This window comes from Chionomys nivalis, chromosome 1, assembly GCF_950005125.1.
Source record: "Chionomys nivalis chromosome 1, mChiNiv1.1, whole genome shotgun sequence".
In the NCBI taxonomy this organism is placed as follows: domain Eukaryota; kingdom Metazoa; phylum Chordata; class Mammalia; order Rodentia; family Cricetidae; genus Chionomys; species Chionomys nivalis.
Window position 1 is genome coordinate 34,304,391 of NC_080086.1, and position 18,760 is coordinate 34,323,150.

General features: G+C 39.9%; 1 protein-coding gene across 2 annotated transcripts in view; it reads left to right on the forward strand.

The window, feature by feature from the left end:
• Tmcc1 (transmembrane and coiled-coil domain family 1) overlaps positions 1–18,760 on the forward strand; it is a 127,864-nt gene that overhangs the window by 36,376 nt on the left and 72,728 nt on the right. The window contains exon 1 of one of the 2 annotated variants that reach the window (XM_057784819.1): positions 5,948–6,324. The exons of the other annotated variant lie outside the window; for it this stretch is intronic. Coding sequence (XP_057640802.1) covers positions 6,286–6,324 — 39 coding nt within the window. The 5' untranslated portion in view covers positions 5,948–6,285. Of the gene's footprint in view, positions 1–5,947; positions 6,325–18,760 lie in introns of those variants that run through there. 2 annotated transcript variants of the gene reach the window in all.

The window sequence follows — 18,760 nt, forward strand, 5'->3', positions numbered from 1 at the left end:
AAATTTTCAAAAATTAATTGCAGATTTAAAAAAATTTAAAAACCCCAATGAAAATTTAGCAAATCACTACAATATTCTAATTGGTTTATGAATGAATTTATCTTGTTCTTTATGTCCCGATTGTCTAAATTTAGTGAAATTTTATTTATTTACTGGCTCTTCATTTTTTGAGACAGGTTCTCTATAGCAAAGGCTGTCTTCTGTCTGGATAAACCAGGCTGGTCTTGAATGGGCAGTAATCCTCCTGTGTCAACCTCTTCAGTACTGGTATAACTTGGGTACCTCACTAAGCCTGACATAGTTTCTAAATTTTCATAAACATTTTAAATCATAAGCAGCCATTTATAAATGAGAAATAAATAACAAAAATAATAGTTAATTCTTACAATGGAAAAGAAGAACTTGTAAAATTTAAGTAGAAAGATCAGGGAGTTTACAGATAGGACCAATGGATAAGAGAAAGCTACAGTGTCTTAGTAAATATATATATAATTGTATGTGCTGTGTGTGTGTGTGTGCGTGCGCGCACTTGCATCAGTATCTTATGAAACTGCTTTCTGCTTCTCCCTTGTTTTCTTCTATCCATTCACATCAGGGAATTGCATGTCATGAGGTTTGGAGAGGGGAGAAACAGAACTTCAAGCATTGCTTTTATTTTATTTTACTTTATTGGGTTCTATGAGACAAGATATCTCTATGTAATTCATGCTGTTCCAGAACTTGCTGTTTAGACCAGGCTGGCCTCAAACTCATGGAGATCTGCCTGACTCTGCCTCCTGAGTACTGGGATTAAATGTATGTGCTACCATGCCCAGCATCAAGCATTGCTTTTATTAAAAACAAAAATCTCAGACTGCTTTAATGTATCTTAAAGAGCATGAAGGGATCACTAATATGATAACTTTACCTGGCAAGTGTGGCTGCTCTTTAAGTCAACTGCTATAGCTAGTAAGCTACAGATTGAACCAGGGGTTTGGTTGGGTTTGGTTGGGTTTGGTTTGGTTTGGGCCATGAACATAATTTAACTTCTTATTACTTAATGAATTGTGCTACTTTCAGTGCTGTTTTACACTGACAGTTACTTGGCTTTTTACAAACTACAGAAGTTTATTTACTTCAGGTAGATAAAGTGTCTTATCTCTCACCTATTATGAGATTGTCCCAGCAAATTAGTTTTTAGGTAACAAAAATCTGTATCACTTTAGAACTGAAGTACATAAGAAACCCTAAAACTGGCAGCATTGTTGATGAGGATTTTTGGATGTTGATTTTCTCTTATCTTGCTTGAAAGCCAGACAGTAAAGAATCATATTTCTTTCCCAACAGTTTTTAGAAATTAGTTTACATGTATGTTCAAATTTAAAATTAGCAACTAAATTTTTTTAGCGTTTACATTCCCATTCTACAAATATGTAACAGCCCATTTCATGCCTGTCTATTCTTGTGGGGCAGCACTCCTCTTCTTTAAGACATAGTCTCACATAGCCCAGACTGGTCTTGAGCGCTTGACCCTCCTACTTCAGTTTCCCTAGTGCTGGGATCACAGACCTATGCCAACATGAGCTGTCTCATGAGTATTCTTATCTTTGCTCATTTACATAATTCTTGAAAAAACTTGAAGACTCAGACCTCCAGACTTTTCTATCCCAAATTTCATCATTCTTTATGCCTCTTATCCCTAGTAGCACTGTTGTTGTGTAATACCACCCCAGATTGTACCCTCCTTTGTAAAGGGTGTGCTACATTCCATTCCTCAATGTCTGGTATCTAAAGTGCTTGCTCTGAAATAATGATAAGTATTGCATAATAAAGTCTTATTAAATTCTTACAACTTTATTGAGTAATTGGTAGTTACTCCTATTAGATCATCATAAAAGCTGATTGAAACCCACAGTGTGACTGGAAGAATACAATTTATTTCATATAACTGTTCTAAGACAGGTTACCAAAGAGGTGAGGTAGCCCTACCTAAAGTACTTTTAGGTGTGCCAGGCTTTAGGTAAACTCAGCTGTTACTTAGAATGTGGAATGTGGAAATTCAAGTTCTCAATTGTTCCTGAACTTTTTAAGTAGCCTTGAACTCACCTAGATATGCCTGCCTTCCTCCCCAAATGCTAGGACTAAAGGCAAGTGCCATGCCCATCTAGTCTTCAGTTTCATTTTGTTATACATTTATACATGAATAGGAAAAAAAAAGGTACATGTTACTTTTCTAGTGTGGTGTTACAGATATTGATTTAAAAGGAATAGACTGGATCTATTGGGAGCTCACCAAGGCCAGCTGGACTGCTACTGAAAAAACATGGGATAAAACCGGACTCTCAGAATGTGGCGGACAATGAGAGCTGACGAGAGGCCAAGGAGAATGGCACAGGAACTTTCATCTGGCGATAGATCGAGAGAGAGACAGAGACCCAAATTGGAGCAACGGTCTGAGCTCTTAAGGTCCAAATGAGGAGCAGAAGGAGGGAGAACATGAGCAAGGAAATCAGGACCACGAGGCGTGCATCCACCCACTGTGACAGTGGAACTGATCTATTGGGAGCTCTCCAAGGCCAGCTGGACTGGGACTGAATAAGCTGAATAAGCATGGGTTGAAAAGGGACTCTCTGAACATGGCGGACAATGAAGGCTGATGAGAAGCCAAGGGCAATGGCACTAGGTTTCGATCCTAATACATGAACTGGCTTTGTGGGAGCTTAGCCTGTTTGGATGCTCACCTTCCTGGGCCTGGATGGAAGTGGGAGGACCTTGGTCTTCCTGTAGGGCAGGGAATTTGGACTGCTCTTCAGTATCGAGAGGGAGGGGGAATGGACTGGGGGGAGGAGAAGAGGAGTGGGGATGGGGGAGGGGAGTGGGGGGAGGGGGCAATGTGTGGGAGAAGGGGGAGGGAAATGGGAAACGGGGAGCAGTTGGAAATTTTAATTAAAAAGAATAAAAAAAAAAAGAAAAAAAATTTGTGTAAAAAGACAAAGATAAAAAAAAAGGAATAGACTGGACGTAATGGTTCACACCTTTAATTCCAGCACTCAGGAGGCAGAGGCAGGTGAATCTCTGAGTTCGAGGCCAGCCTGGTCTACAAGAGCTAGTTCCAGGACAGACTTTAAAGCCTCAGAAACCCTGTCTTGAGAAACAAACAAGAAGGAATAATTTTTTTCTACCATGATAATAAATAAAACATAAAAGATTTTTCACCTAAACTGATAATATACACAATTACTTACCAGCTTTAGAAATAGATTATTTGACAAATAATGAAAAAATATTGGAAGTTGGGGCCAAAATGTCAAAGACAACTAGAAAACAAGATTGCTAAGTGATTGATGCTCATATTCTTTAATCATGACTAGTACTCTGTTCTAGTTATGGACTCTATTGTTTTCTACGTCTATGAACCATTCAGAATGTATTTAAATACTGTGATGGTCATTCGCATAGTTAATGTGTGTATGGCTCCAGGAACTGAGTGCATACCTTTAACTAGTTCACAAAGGGCAAATGACCTTTGTCACTCTATGAAGGGTTCTTGTCTTTTTCCATAGAGATTGTAAAATGTTGCCAATTTTTTTGAACAAACTACAAAAACAAAGGCATTGTTATTTGACTCCTAGAATGTGAGAGAGAAATTATAAAGCTGTGGACTTTTGTTTAGGTTATGCTTCTTTCTTGCTTTTATTTTGTTAACTTTGTCTATTCATCAGAAAAAAAGCTTCTGATTCTTCAAAATAAGCCACATTTAGAGCTTGTAACTTTTTTCCCTAATGACTTAGGTAATTAAGGATGTTTTCTGTTTTAAATTATCTTTTTTTTTAAAATGAAGGGCCGGATGTAACATTCATTGATAATGATATTTTAACACAATTAGTTGCATCGAATAATTAAACTTTATTTTACTAGTAAAACGAATGAGTTTCCACAAGAAAATCAAACAAGTTAGATCTACCTAACCTAAGTCCTCTTCAATTCTAGAACGTTACACATTTATACTCCTACCATCAGTTCAGTTGTGATTCTTATTCTTTCTTTTTATTAGCCCAGTTCTAGTCAGTTCTGGGTGCTCTACTACAGAACTAAATCTCTATTCAGCCTCCTCCTCTCCTCAGTTCATGATTAATACTTAATGTGTACTGTCTATTATCTTTTGACATTTTTTTCTTGCTTCCATTTCTCCTTATTTTTGAATAGAAAGAATCTATAGCCATAATATAGGCTTAGTTTTAGACTCCTGTGTTTCCTGACCATACATGTGTGATTCTCTCTCTCTCTCTCTCTCTCTCTCTCTCTCTCTCTCTCTCTCTCTCTCTCACACACACACACACACACACACACACACACACACACTTTTTCTTTGAGGCGGGGTCTCACTGTATAGTCTTGATTGACCTTAGACTCATGATCCTCTGCTCCATCTCCTGTATGTTGGGATTACAGGTGTGGGTCACCAAGCTCAGCTTCGGACCCTATTTCATTTTCTGTGAGAAGAAAAGGGTAGTACTGACACCTCCACTTAACCATTTTAAAAACAACAAAAAGTTCAAATTTACTGTTAGACAACTTTGCACTTGAAATTGTTTTAATCCAGTGGTTCTCAACTTTACTGATGCTGTGACTTTTTAATACAGTTCTTCATGTTGTGGTGACCCCCAAACATAAAATGATTTTTTTTACTACTGCTCTGAATTATAATGTAAATGTTTGTATTTTCTCATGGTCTTAAGCAATCCTTTGGCCCCCAAGGGGTTGAGACCCACAGATTGAGAACCGCTGTTTTCATCTGTTAGTTTTAGTGTTAGGTTACATTTGTATGTTCTGCACCATAAATATGGTCGATTTTCACTTATTTAGTCATAGTTGATCTCAGTTGTTCCTTTCAAACTTTGAAAGTTTTTGTTGTTGCTGTTGTTGTTTAAGCAATACACACCTTTTTTCTATTTATAGTTTTTAAGAGGCAGTTTTATATTCACTTTGTGTGCAATAAGCTTTTGGAGCCTACCTTGGCATCCTGCTGTTTGAATTTGATGTAACTTGTCAGTGATGCCAAAGACCCTATTAAGTAGGATGAGGTGAAGGCATCTTGCATCCTGTTGTTCATAATATTGTTCATCCTGCATCCAATTTGTTCGTATTTGAAAGCCAGTGCAGAGGACAGCAAGTAAAAGAAGAGCGTTTCTTTTGTTTTCAAATTAATTTCTCACTTTTCTTGCCTGAAGAACATAACAACTCTTCGTTTCCTCAGAATTATATTGAGGTTTTAGAGAAGTTCCTGATTTATCTGAAAAGTTCTGACACCAGCACAAACCTGAGAAGGGTGTTGGGAGAAGTCAGTGGGACAGCAGGTGTGAATTCTGATTGTACATAGGGTGTTCAGGCCAACCAAGGGTACAACCCTAGTACAAGACCTAACCCTGCTCTAAACCAGTGAGTGCCCACCAGCTCTGTCCTCACTTGGAAGAAGAATGGCAAGTGATCTCTCCCCCACCCCCAGCTTGCCAATTTCTGTCTCAATTACCTGTATTGATTCACTTTAAACTGGTTTATTTGGTATGTGTGCCAGTTTTTAAAAATTACTTTGTGCCAGCAAGAGAACATTTAACTCTGGGGGCCACCTTGCCACCTTAGCTTTTAACTTGAGCTTGAAGTTAAAGTCACCATCCAAGTATGCTCCCTGCACCTGACATTCCTTCCCGCAGGAGCCTCCCAGTGAATAAGAGGAAAGGCTCAGCCAATTATGCTAGACAAAGCCACACAGCTGCGAGTCAGCTGGGAGGAGTTTCCGTTTAGAGCTGGAGCTGGTAGAGGCTGGCTCTCCCACCTCCTTTTCTCCCCCACTACTCCCACCTCCCGTTCTCTGGGATTACCTGGTGCTAGCTGAGCCCTGACTCCAGGACAGGGCAGCAGATGATGCGATACTAGCCGGCACCACCCACCTCCAGCCTTGGCTTCAAGAGCTAAGACCCGAGGCTCAGGTGGCACCCGGCACCCTGCCTGAAGGTTGGCGGGAGGGGAAGGGGTGGTCCTTACGGCTGGACCCTCCAGCTGACACAGGAAGTGCGGGGAGAGCCTGGCACTGGGCTGGGGATCCGCCCCGCCTGCCTCTCCTAGGCTGTGCTGTCTCCGCAGAACAATGAAGTGCTTCCAAGTTTGCTGAGACTCGTGGGGAATCCATCGAACTCTGTCAGCCTTCAAATGTGCCGCCAGAGACTTCCCCAAGAAGCTGTGTTTTAATAAAAGAAGAAAAAGATACCCTGGCTGGGTAGATCGCTTTGTTAGGAGATCTTCACGACCATGGTCCAGCGCTTTAGCCTCAGGCGGCAGCTCTCCAAGGTGGGTCAGCTTTCTGGTGTGTCTTACCGGGAACTCTGACTGGCTTTAGCAGGGCTTCCTTTTTGATGGGACTTTTGTGTCAAGCCTGCCTTCCTCTAGTGCTAAGGAAGATCTAGGGAGGAAGCACTGCCTTTTGTTCTTTGATCTGATGGACACAAAGCTGAAGGCTGCCAGCCCCAGACTGTGTGCCCCTAAAACTGCAGCTGTCATCTGCGAATCTGGACCAACTTGTCATGTGTACCCGATAGAATTTCAGAAGAGTGTGGATAAGAAATATTTGTAGACCAAATGTGCATATTTAATTAGCAATTAAATAAGTAACTTGTAGATCAACAGAAGAAAATCTGCCTGCTCTATGGAATCAAGGCTTACATAGAAATTTCACTGATAAACACAAGAAATTAGCACAAAACAGTTCTAGGAACCGCCAAGGCCCACAGGAAAATGTTAAGATGAGGGGTTGTGTGGAGAATTGCACATCTAGTGAAGAAATGTGTAGGAGGCCTCACAGGGAAGCTGATGGAACAGATATTTAGAGTAAAAAGTCAATTTCATGGGAACAGTTTCAAGCATCAGATAAAAAGGTGAAGTGCCCCTTTAAGAAAGAATAGTAGTTTTTATGAATGGACTCTGGTGGACACAGCCTGGATATATATAGTTTGAGCTCTCTCCTTAGCTAGTGCAGAGGCTGCGTAGAAAGAGGAGGTAAGAGGTGAGCTTTGTTTCAGAAACATTGTGATCTCCACAAACTTTATTTTAAAGACATGGCAGTTAGTGGCTAAATTGTACCACAGTTCATTCCTTGTAGACAGAAATGTAAACAAATTATCTGTAGGCATTTTCAACTTTCTTGACTGTAAATCAGAACTGTTAAATCTGTGTTGCAATGTGTTAGGGTCCAGGTGACCCCGTTGTAACTGAAACAGAAGGAGCACCATGCTTGCCTCTATTCCCAGACCATGTGATAGCTTCGTGATCTTACCTGACAGGGACTTTTTCGAATTATTGAAATGCATTTCCTATTCTGTGTGTAGAGAGAGACGCAGGAGGCCCACATTTCTCCTAAACAATATGAAGAATCCTCGTATTATTCCTTCAGTATTCTTTAGTGGTGAATTTTCAAATATGTAGTAACAAACAGACACTGTAGTGTTTTTATGACACTACTATACAGGATTGTCTTAAAGCTAAGAGCCAGGCAATGATCACTTAACTAGAACAAAACTGCGTTCTGGATATTTTGCTGCTGATGTTTTTCTCCAGGTTATTATTTACATAGGTTATCATTTATTACATAAAGAGAATTAGGGAAGGGGTGGAAGCACAGTCTACATAGAGAGAATCAGGATGAACAGAGCAGTTCTTTCTGCTTACCTTAACAGTGTTTATAGTTCCTGTTACAGGTGGTTATGACAAAACCTTACGGAATTTGTGCCCTTGATTTAGTATGTATTCAGTTGTGAATGCAGTTTGCAAGGCACTTGAACATAAGGAAGAAACTGAATAGGATGTCCCTGAATTTTTCCTTTACTCACTGAGATTTAAAGAACTAGCTACCTCTGCTCTATCATACAAGTAGTTTTGCTAATAAGGAAGAATCTTGTACAAGAATATAATTTTCTTACTATCTCAGTGTTTTGATAGAAATTTCTGTTAGAAAGTTTATGAAAGGAAATGTCTGTAAAGGTTTGTGGTGGTTTTAATATCAGGATCCATTGATCCTAACTTGAGTTGCCATGTAACTCCTGTAGGCTAGCTACTGTTCACAGATGAGGTAAGAAAAGAGAAGGAAACTGTGGAGCTACAGGAGGAGTAAAACTCTTCTTTCCTATTACACCTCTAATCCCAGCACTCAGGAGACAAGCAGGTATATTTCTGTAAGTTCAATGCCAGCCTGGTCTGCAGAGTGAGTTCTAGACCAAACACGCCTACCCGATGTCAAACAAAAGACTCCTTGCTCCTGAGAACATTGTTTTCCTTATCTCCTTGAGTGGATCCCAGCTTCTTCGCCATTTCACATTATTTTATTCCTTGCTAGATTATTTACATGTTACTTCAGAAATACTAACAAAACCTTTTTCTCTCGGCTCTACATCTACTGGGTAAGCCAGAAACGGAATCCAGCCCCTTCCAGTGTGGACATTTCACTTAATTCTCCTAATGATTCTTAAAGTTGATTGATGTTTCCAGTAATAATGCCCTTTGATTTTACTTTCAAATGATAATTATTTCCCAGTGTTCAAAAGTAAATTTTTTAAATGAGATTTTACTTCCAGCATATTTTTATGGAGATCATAACCCTTCCTCTAGAGGTTGCATTTTAAAATTCTTCCTGTTTATGTAAATGTAGTAGGAGCTGTGGGCCTCTTCCCACAGCCCGGCTCCTGGCTGCCTGGCTAGCTTATGCCCCAAAATAATGACACAAACTGTATTCTTTTAAACACTGCTTGGCCCATTTCTATTCATGTGTGTAGCACCCCAAGGAGCGCTTACCGGGAAGATTCTAGCCTACGTCCATCCTGGGTTGGAGCTTTATCGCGTCTGCCAGGGAGAGGGGAGCATGGCATCTGCTCCAGAGAGCAGAGCTGTCGAGTCTGAGCTCACTTCCTCTTCCTCCCAGCATTCTATTCTGTTTACTCCACCTATCTAAATTCTGCCCTATCAGATGGGCCAAGGCAGTTTCTTTATTAGCCAATGACCTTCCTCCATCATGTAAACATGTATTTTTTTTTTTGAGCTTTCTAACATGAATGACAAGTGGTGTAGGACAGTTGTCTGTATTTTGTCCGTTATGTTTTAAATAAATACTGATTGGCCAGTAGTCAGGCAGGAAGTATAGGTGGGACAACCAGACAGTAGAGGTGGGAACAGGAAAATTCTGGGAAGGAGGAAGGAGGAAGCCCATTCCTCCCCAGTCCTGCCCAGACACAAAAGAAGGAAGATGTGACCTGCCCTGCTAAAAACGGTACCAAGCCCTGTGAACAATGGATTAATACAAGTTATAAGAGTTAACAAGAAGCCTGAGCTAATGGACCAATCAGATCTATAATGTGTGTAGACTTTTTGTGTGATTCTTTGGGACCTAATGACTATGGGAACCGGGCAGTACAGAAACCCTAACAAGCAGGCCCTCATGTTACAGAGTGGTGCCCACGGTCATCTAAATCCACATTCCTTCTGTTTATTTGCTGCTTTCATTGGATAATGAATAAAGAAACTGCCTTGGCCTAGTTGATAGGGCAGAACTTAGGTAGGCAGAGTAGGCAGAACTGAATGCTGGGAAGAAGGGCAGAGTGGGAGATGCCATGGATCTCCTGCCTGAGGTGGCCTCCTGTTAGAATCTTGCTGGTAAGTCATGTGGCAATACACAGACTAATAAAAATGGATTAAATTAAAATGTAAAAATTAGCCAATAAAAAATTAGAGCTAATGGGCCAGGCAGTGTTTAAATGAATACAGTTTCTGTGTGATTATTTCAGGTGTAAGATAGCTGGGCGGCCAAGACAGAACAAAGGGCCACCCTCCTCATGCAACAAGGCAATGCTTGTAATATTGTCAACTTTAGACATGCTCTGAATAGGCTCTGCTTAGTGCAAGTTTCACATTTTCATTAAAGGCAGTCAGCCCCCACAGAATCCCTCCTTCCCTCTCTCCTTTCCTGTCTCCAGGATCTCTTTACATAGTTCTGGCTATCCAGAAACTCTCTTTGTAGACCAAGCTGGTCTCAAAACTGTATCCTGAGTATAGGGATTAAAAATGTTAGCCACTTCTCCTCCTCCTTTAAATACGTCACCTGGTTCCTTTGGCTATTTTCTTTAATGGTTTATTTGTTTTTATTTTATGTGCATTGGTGTTTTTGCTTTCATGTATGTTTTGTGATGTCAGATCCCCTGGAGTTACAGACAGTTGCAAGTTGCTATGTGGGTGCTTCCATGTGGGTGGATGCTGAGAATTGAACCCATGTTCTCTGTAATAGCAGCCAGTGCTCTTAACCACTGAACCAGCTCTACAGTTCTTAAACATACCTATAATTTGGCTATCAGGGCTGGAGAGATGGCTCAGTAGTTAAGAATACTGGCTGTTCTTCCAGAGGACTCACATGGCAGTTCACAACCATCTGTAATTCTACTCTCAGGGGATTTCTTCTGCCCTCTGTAGACACCAGATATACACATGGTACACAGACATAATGCAGACAAAGCATCCATACACATAAAAATAAAAGTTGATAAATCTTTAAAAATTGACTGTCGCTTACCAATTTTAAAGTTATGGCCTCATTTTTGATACTAAACTGTTTGACTTTATTGTGCATTAACATCCCAGCTGGCCTGACAACTTCCTATCAATATTGCCTCATACCTTTAACATAGAAGCCAGAGTGAGGCTATTTGTCCTAAGTTTTATTTGTGTTATTCCTGGGACAGAAACCCTCCATATCTTCCATTTCTTAAGCTTATCTAGCCTGTAAAGCCATACACCGCATGTTTCTCTACATACTCTCTGACATCATATTCTATTAGCTCCTGCTCATCCTACTCCAGCCACACTGGTTGGCCTTTCCTATTCCTCTTCAGATTCCTTTGAGTACCTCGGGTTCTAGCTGAGACAATGTCATGAAAAAAGTCAAAACTAAGTTCTGTTCAGTTGTGTAAAAATGTGGCTGCATACCATTTTTCTGAGAACTCTAGGCAAACTTGAAGGAGTGGGCTTTAAGAGTCAGTGACAGGAAGGAAACAGAATTAAAACCTCATCAGTCAAAATATGGGTGTGAATTTTTTATTCTGTAGTATCTCTTGCACCTGAAAGTGTCGTGCATGCAATCCATCCACATGTGAATGAATGTGGTGCTGGGAATAAACTCTCCTCAATAATCAGTGAGAACAGTGTGACCACTGGCATGTACACTGTCAAAGAAAATGTCTACTAATGGTGTAAGGAGCCAGGTCTGTCTGTTTGGATACCAGAATAAAGATTTTAAACTAGTTTAGATAAGTGTTCTTAGTTTTGTTTTAAAACACCCTATGTTGGTATATAGAAGAGAATGTGATGCAAGTGTTGCAGTTATGTGTGGGAGGAAAGGCCAGTCAGGCGTCAGTACCAGAAAGAACACTGAATACCTTTTCCTCTGTAACACTAAAGAGTAAAAGTCACAGAAGGTATTTATTGATGGCGTTGCCTAAGAAGATGAAGTGACTGACTCAGAAATGTCAGCTGTGAAGCTGGGGATAGTCTTGAAGACTGAGGACTGATGTGGGAGTGTCATATCAATCTGTTGATTTCATTGGTTAATTAATAAGGAAACTGCTTGGCCTGATAGGTTAGAACATAGGTGGGTGGAGTAAACAGAACAGAATGCTGGGAGGAAGAGGAAGTGAGCGAGACGCCATACCACTCCTCTCCAGGGCAAACGCGATGAAGCTTCGACCCAGGATGGACATAGGCTAGAATCTTCCTGGTAAGCGCACCTCGTGGTGCTACACACATTAATAGAAATGGGCCAAGCAGTGTTTATATGAATACAGTTTGTGTGTCGTTATTTTGGGGCATAAGCTAGCCAGGCAGCCGGGAGCTGGGTGGCAGGAACGTAGCCCCGCCGCTCCTTTCTACAGAGGACCTTCTGACAGAATGTGTCCAAGAGGCAACTCTCCAGCACTGTTTGTGTCTTAGGTGGAGATTGTTGGTATGGTTGGCATTTTGATAGCTAAAATAGGACTTTATATTTCCTGTTCTTTTAAAGATTTGTTTTTATTTGTGTGTATGTATGTCTGTGTCTGTGTGTGCTTGGGTATGTGGATGTTTTGCTTTTATTAGGCCAGAAGAGGGCATCACATGCCCTGAAGTTGTAGTTACAGGTAGTTTTGAACCACCTGACATGGGTGCTTGGAACCACACTTGGGACCTCTACAAAAGCAGGAAGTACTCTTAACTTGTGTCATCTTTCTTGACCCATATTTCCTGTTCTTTAGACTACTTGATCTGCTAAAATCTAAAAAGAATTTAGGATGCAAATCTTTAGCTTAAAGACTTTGAATATCTTTCTGTGGCTTTTAATTACTTAGTTCTCATCTTGAGGATATTTATCATATTAAAGAACCAAGTGCTATAAGATTAAAAATACTACAAATAACACTTGTTCACATCTTTGTTTGATGTATTATTGAAAAAAAATTTAGTGAAGTAGTTAATACAGATGATGGAATTAAAAGTTGGAGAGAGTTTAAGATTAAGGACCCAAAAGACTACTTTGTGCTGTAGTTGTTACTGGAAAGAAAATGATATTAACAGAGTTTGTTGACTTTAACCAATGAGTAGAAAATTGTGTTTGAATAGAAGAGATTTTTTAATTTTGCAGTGATGTCAACGGATATCTTAGAAGTAAAATCTAACAGAGTACTTGAAGGTGGAAACCATACATTACTATCTAGTTTCCAGGAACATATGCCCTTTCCACATCTCTTACTGATGCTAGGAATGCTGCCTGTGTGGTCACTTGCTAAAATCTGACTGATGTTTAAATCAAGACAGCTATTCAGGACCAGAAACAAAGCACACAAAAATAAGCTGTAAAGTTGACCAAAGCAGTACGCACTTATGGTAGCAACACTGAAGGGCTGAAGCTAGAGGGTTTGCCATGTATTCAAGGACAACGTGCTCTTCAGAATAAGTCCCTATCTCAAACCACAGGGGAAAGTAAAACTAGAAAACAAAAACTTGTTAGGATACTACTCTTGGCTTCTTTTAATAATTTTGTTAAAGAAAATATAGGGCCTTAAAATAAATGTCCCTCTAGCAATGTTATTTTCCTTCAGGAACTGAGGAGTTCAGCCTATAGTGAGGACTGAAAGGGCAGAGCATCCTTAGCCTGGTTTCAGTGAGGCAGCCAGCACATACAGATATTCTTATGACTTCCTGCTTCAGTTCTATGTTCTTTTAGCCTTACTGGTAAAGGGAAATTTTGTACTAGGTTTTCCTTTTTTTTTCTTTTTCTTTTTTGCTCTTCCTTCCTTCTTTCTTTTCTTTTCTTTTCTTTTTTTTTTCTTTTTTTTTTTTTTTTTTTTTTTTTTTTTTTTTTTTTTTTTTTTTTTTTGCTGCCCAAGGGAGAGAGGGTTTGTTTCCCTGTGGGACTATGGAGAAGTCAAGGCAACAGAAGCTTGAAGCAGCTGGTCACATTGCATCCACAGTCTGGAAGAAGAAAGTGAACGGATAAATGGAAACATCTTCTGTGTTTTATTTAATGTGCCATAATAAGTAAATGATCTGGGAATTTTTAGACTCTAATGCTGTGGTTTGCTGTTAGAGCACATCAGCGTAACAGAATGTATCTTGTTTACTTTTTGCTTGCTAAGTGTGTCTGCCTGCCAGAGGCTTTTAACCCTGCTACCCACATGATATGAACAAAAGAGCTAGAGTCTGTTAGAGAAGAACAAAAGAAAAACAAGAAAAATAATTTTTCTTTAGCTGGAAGATTTCTCTGGAGTCTTGGTGGCTAGAATTCAGGCAGAATCCCAGAAATCAGAGCAGATAGTGGGAATCATTGTGTTAGAAGAAGGTGTACCTGCTTGGGGCCTGGACTGCATGAAATGGAAGGTAGGGGATCAACTGCATTTTTCCTTCTAAACTGTTCAATTTTAAGAAAGTCAAGGGGCCTTGTTCTGGAATAAACTTCAGGATCTTGTATTTTGAGAGAGAAGATGTATGGTCATTGTCTGTGTCAACCTGAGAGGTGGAGCTTACCTGCTGTGCTGGCTTGAATGAGTATGACCCATATAGGCTCAAATGTTTGAATACTTGGTCACCATTTAATAGAACTGTTTATGAATGATTAGGGGGTGTGTTTATAAGTTATGATGGTCATGATATCTCATCCTAGAAATAGAAAATAAAGTAATATAATGCACTTGCCTGGCACTGAAATGAGTCTGATGACCTGATTTAAGTCACTTAGGTACTTTTTGCTTTTCCTAAAACTAACTTGGAGTCTTGGGGGACACCTGAAATGGAACCTGCCTGTGGCTTTCCCAAAAAGAGCACCATTATTTAATTGTTCTTAAAGTAAACATGCATTCTCTAATCTAAGTATTCCCCTAGGAAGATGCTGTAAAATTATCAAGGCTGCATGTGTCCCAGGTATTAATTTTTCCATCAGTGAAGGGGATATATTTTGACAGTAGTAGAAGTGAGTCAGGGTACCTGTTATGTTATAGATTCTGTGACCAGCAGTTGATGGATAAGATTCCATGACTTCAATGCTAGAATAATTACAGTTGAAACTGAGAGTTGCCCTGAGAGTTTGTGCCATTGTATAAATTGTTTTGCGCCATTTTTTCTGGTTAATTTTATATCCTAGCATAGTTCTCCCTATCACATGGTGGGTACCTGATCAGTACATTTGTTAGATAAGTACCTTATTCTGTGTTTGCATCTCCTTCCTGCCAAGTTGCCTTTCCAAATGAGAAGTCTTCTTCCGTGGCAGCAAGAGTTTGTTGCACTTTTCTGTTTTCCCTCTTTTTTTCTTGCTTTCTTTTTCTCCCCTCCTTCCTTCTGATCATTTTTTAAATGATCACATTTCTTAGAGCTGTTTCAGAGATTTTTTTTATTCTGTCCCTATACTTCCCGTGAACAGTAATCATTGTAACAATTTGTTCACGTTTGGAAGATATCCAAATAGTTGTCTCCAGCAAAGAACTTTCTTCCGTGCTAAACTTTAGTTCTATTTATTTTATTATTTATTAACTCATTCCACATACATTTATTGAAAATTGTACCATCTCTACAAGGTATTAAAATGTTCGACCACTGTTCTCAATTAGCTTGAAGTAAATAATCAAAGCAGATTACAGATGGTGGTGAATGCTACAAAGATTCTAGATTGGGGTAATGAATGATTAAGGCTGGAAATAGGTATAAGGGCAAAGAACAAGGTTTATGTTTATGGAACAAGAAGAATTAAGGAAAATAGAACTAGTCTCTTATGCAAAGCTGAGGAGAAACCGACCAATGTAAATGAGCACTAGCCAGAGCACCTGCTAGAGAGGAAGGGGTCATGAGGGCAACTGTAGGAGTTTTATTCCTTTTAAAATTCAGGTATCCCAGCACTCGGGAGGCAGAGGCAGGCGGATCTCTGTGAGTTCGAGGCCAGCCTGGTCTACAGAGCTAGTTCCAGGACAGGCTCCGTAGCTACAGAGAAACCCTGTCTTGAAAAAACCAAAAAAAAAAAAATTCAGGTGTCGATCCTAATACATGAACTGGCTTTGTGGGTGCTTAGCCTGTTTAGACGCTCACCTTCCTGGACATAGATAGAAGACCTTCGTCTTCCCGCAGGGCAGAGAATTTGGACTGCTCTCCAGTATCGAGAGGGAGGGGGAATGGTGTGGGGGAAGGAGAAGAGGAGTGGGGGTGGGGGAGGGGATTGGGGGGAGGGGGCAATATTTGGGAGGAGGGGAGGGAAATGGGAAACGGGGAGCAGGTGGAAATTTTAATTAAAAAAGAATAAAAAAAATTCAGTAGGGGTGTGGCTCAATAGTTGAGTGTTCACCAAGCAAACACATGTTCATTTCCCATTACCAAGACAGTTATATATGCACGTACATATGTACATACATACATACATACCTGCCAGTAGTGGAGTCAAAAGGTTTAAATAGAGAGTAACATGGAATTTATACTCTTTTTTTGCACTTGAAGTGTTTCATTTGGTTGGTTGGTTGGTTGGTTGGTTGGTTGGTTGGTTGGTTGGTTGGTTTTCAAGGCAGGGTTTCTCTATATAGCCTTGACTGTCATAGACCAGGCTGGCCTCAAACTCACAGAGATAAGCCTACCTTTGCCTTTCAAGTGCTTGGATTAAAGGTGTGTGCCATCACCTGGGATTTATACTTCAAAAAAAATGATTCTGACCAGTGTGGAGACCATAGAAGGAGATGATGCCTTGTGATGGGGGACAGTAAAGGTATGGAGCCTTTGTGAAACTTGATGAACTGAATGTAAGAAATGAAGAGACAATTGCCTGCTTGATATTTGTTCTGGGATATTTACTATTGAACTCATCTTTCCCTTCCCTTTGCTCCCTGAACCTACCTTTCCAGGGTTTTGACTGCTTTGATTTGGGTCTGCAGTCAGATGGGTATCCTTAGTCTATATGCCCTATTTGGGGTCTAAAGGAACCGCCAAAGACACAGGCTGACTCGGCTACCAGCTTGTGGACCTTTTGAGTGGTGGTAGAACCTTTAAGTGGTGTGGCCTAGTCGTTAGGGAAGTGTCCTTTAAGGAAACTGTAAAATTCTGGTCTCTCCTTCTCTCATTTTTGTTCTGTCACATGCTCATGCCGTGACATGCTTCATCACCATGAACTTGAAAGCAGCACTGCCAACTAGCCAGGGACTAGAACCTCTGAAACTGACAAGCCTGCCGTACAAAGTTGTTTATCTCAGGCACTTGTGACAGCGACAGAACACTGAACACGAGCCTTCCTGCATGTCACCTGCTGAGTGTGCCCTGTTTCTCACGACAAATACTGTGCATTGCCTTCTGTTTCTTGTCTTCTCCCCCGCATACCCTATACCCCCAACAGAGGTCATCAATTCTACTTTCTGAGTACCTCCCAAATAGCACATTTCTAGGTGCTCATGCCTCTTCCTTCGTGTCCTTCTAACTAGCTGGTCTCCTGGCCCCTATGTCTTTGTCTTTTCCTGAATCTACTGAAAACTAGTCAGATTTAATTATCACACCTCTCCCGGAAATTTTTGGCTGACCCTTGAGGATAGCATTGAATACCCTGGAACTGGAGATACAGGTAGTTGTGAGACACCTGACATGTCCATTTACATCAGCATAGGCATGAGACTTGGGGTTCCTGGAATATGGCTTAAGTTCTATTACCAGCTATATTTGTAAGGCCTTATATTCTATATCCACTATACCAACTCCCTCCTCCCCCCAACACACATACTCTATTCTAAAAGGGAACTATGTCTTGTGTGTTGAAAGAGTAAATGTGGATAGGAGCATTTTCCTGAGATACATCAGAACTGAGAGTATTTGGGGTGGTAAGGTGAAACTGGACATCATGGTAAGGGTTTAGGGTTCAGATCCAATGAAAAGGTGGCTTCTCAGATAAAAGACTGGTTGCCTGTGAGTGGGCAGTGCCAAAATAAGCAAATATAGTGGGGATAATGGATAATAATAATTCTTCACTATGATAAAGGAACTTTCCAATATAAAAAGAAAGGAAGGTTCAGTGGACCTTGAAGTAAGATTTTTAAGTATTTAAAATTATCTCAATGATTTTAATATCTAAAATTTTAATATTTAATGTTTTAAAATAATGGAATAAAATTATGGGTATAGTTTAAGATATAGCTTGTAGATGGAAGTTTGTGTTCTGCCTGGTCCCACAGCCATTCATTCCCAAGTAAACACACAGAGGTGTATATTGCACAGGCTAATTGCTAACTAGCTCTTACAATTTAAATTAACCCATAATTCTTATTTATGTTTAGTCACGTGACTTGGTACCTTTTCTCAGTAGCCTTTCTCATCTGCTTCCTCTGCATCTGGCTGGCAACTGTGTCTCTGCCTTTCCTCTTCCCAGTCTGGTCACCCTACCTATACTTCATGCCTGGCTACTGGCCAATCACCATTTTATTAAACCAATACAAGTGACAAATTTTTCAGTGTACCAGAGCATTATCTCACAGCAATAGCTTAAAATTAATAGATATATTTATAAATAAATGGGCTGCGTATTATGTTGTGCCCCTTAAAAGGGCTGCCAAGTGTTGGTAAGCTTTTAAAAGAAACGTGGTTTATAAGACAATCATAGAAGTTGAAGGAAGAACTGATTTCTAAATCTTTTAAAATCAGATATTATAAGTATATAAGACAACTTCTAACTAGGCATGTTGTGGACAGAGATTACTTCAAGTGAATGGTAAAGGTTTTAAAGAACGGATAAGGAGAACTTAGAGCTATATGCTATCAGGTTGTGCTTGATAAGGTTGGGCTACAATTCCACTTGAGGGCTGCATGATAGCCAAAGCAAAAGGTTACTTAAGGCACCTCAGTCTTGAATCCAGGGCTGTCCTGGGCTTTTACATAATTTGTATTTGTTTCTGGTGGAAGAATGAGTTGCTATTGTTGTTGCTACTATTACCTTTATAGTATATGAGCAAAAAAAAAAAATTGAACCATTATATTTTCTTAAAGGAAGGTGGCTAAATAAGGGGACTCGAGTTTGTTTTTAGAAATCTTTATAGTCTCTATTAATGGTCATATATTGCAGAATTAAATATAGAAGTTTAACCTTCAATTATATAGGCAATCGGTAATTTATTGAATGCTAGTATATGCGTTAAAGAAATTATTCTTATCATTCTCACAGCAGTGACTCAGAGTAAATATGATCCCTTTGTACTGATGAAGAAACTGAAACTCAGAT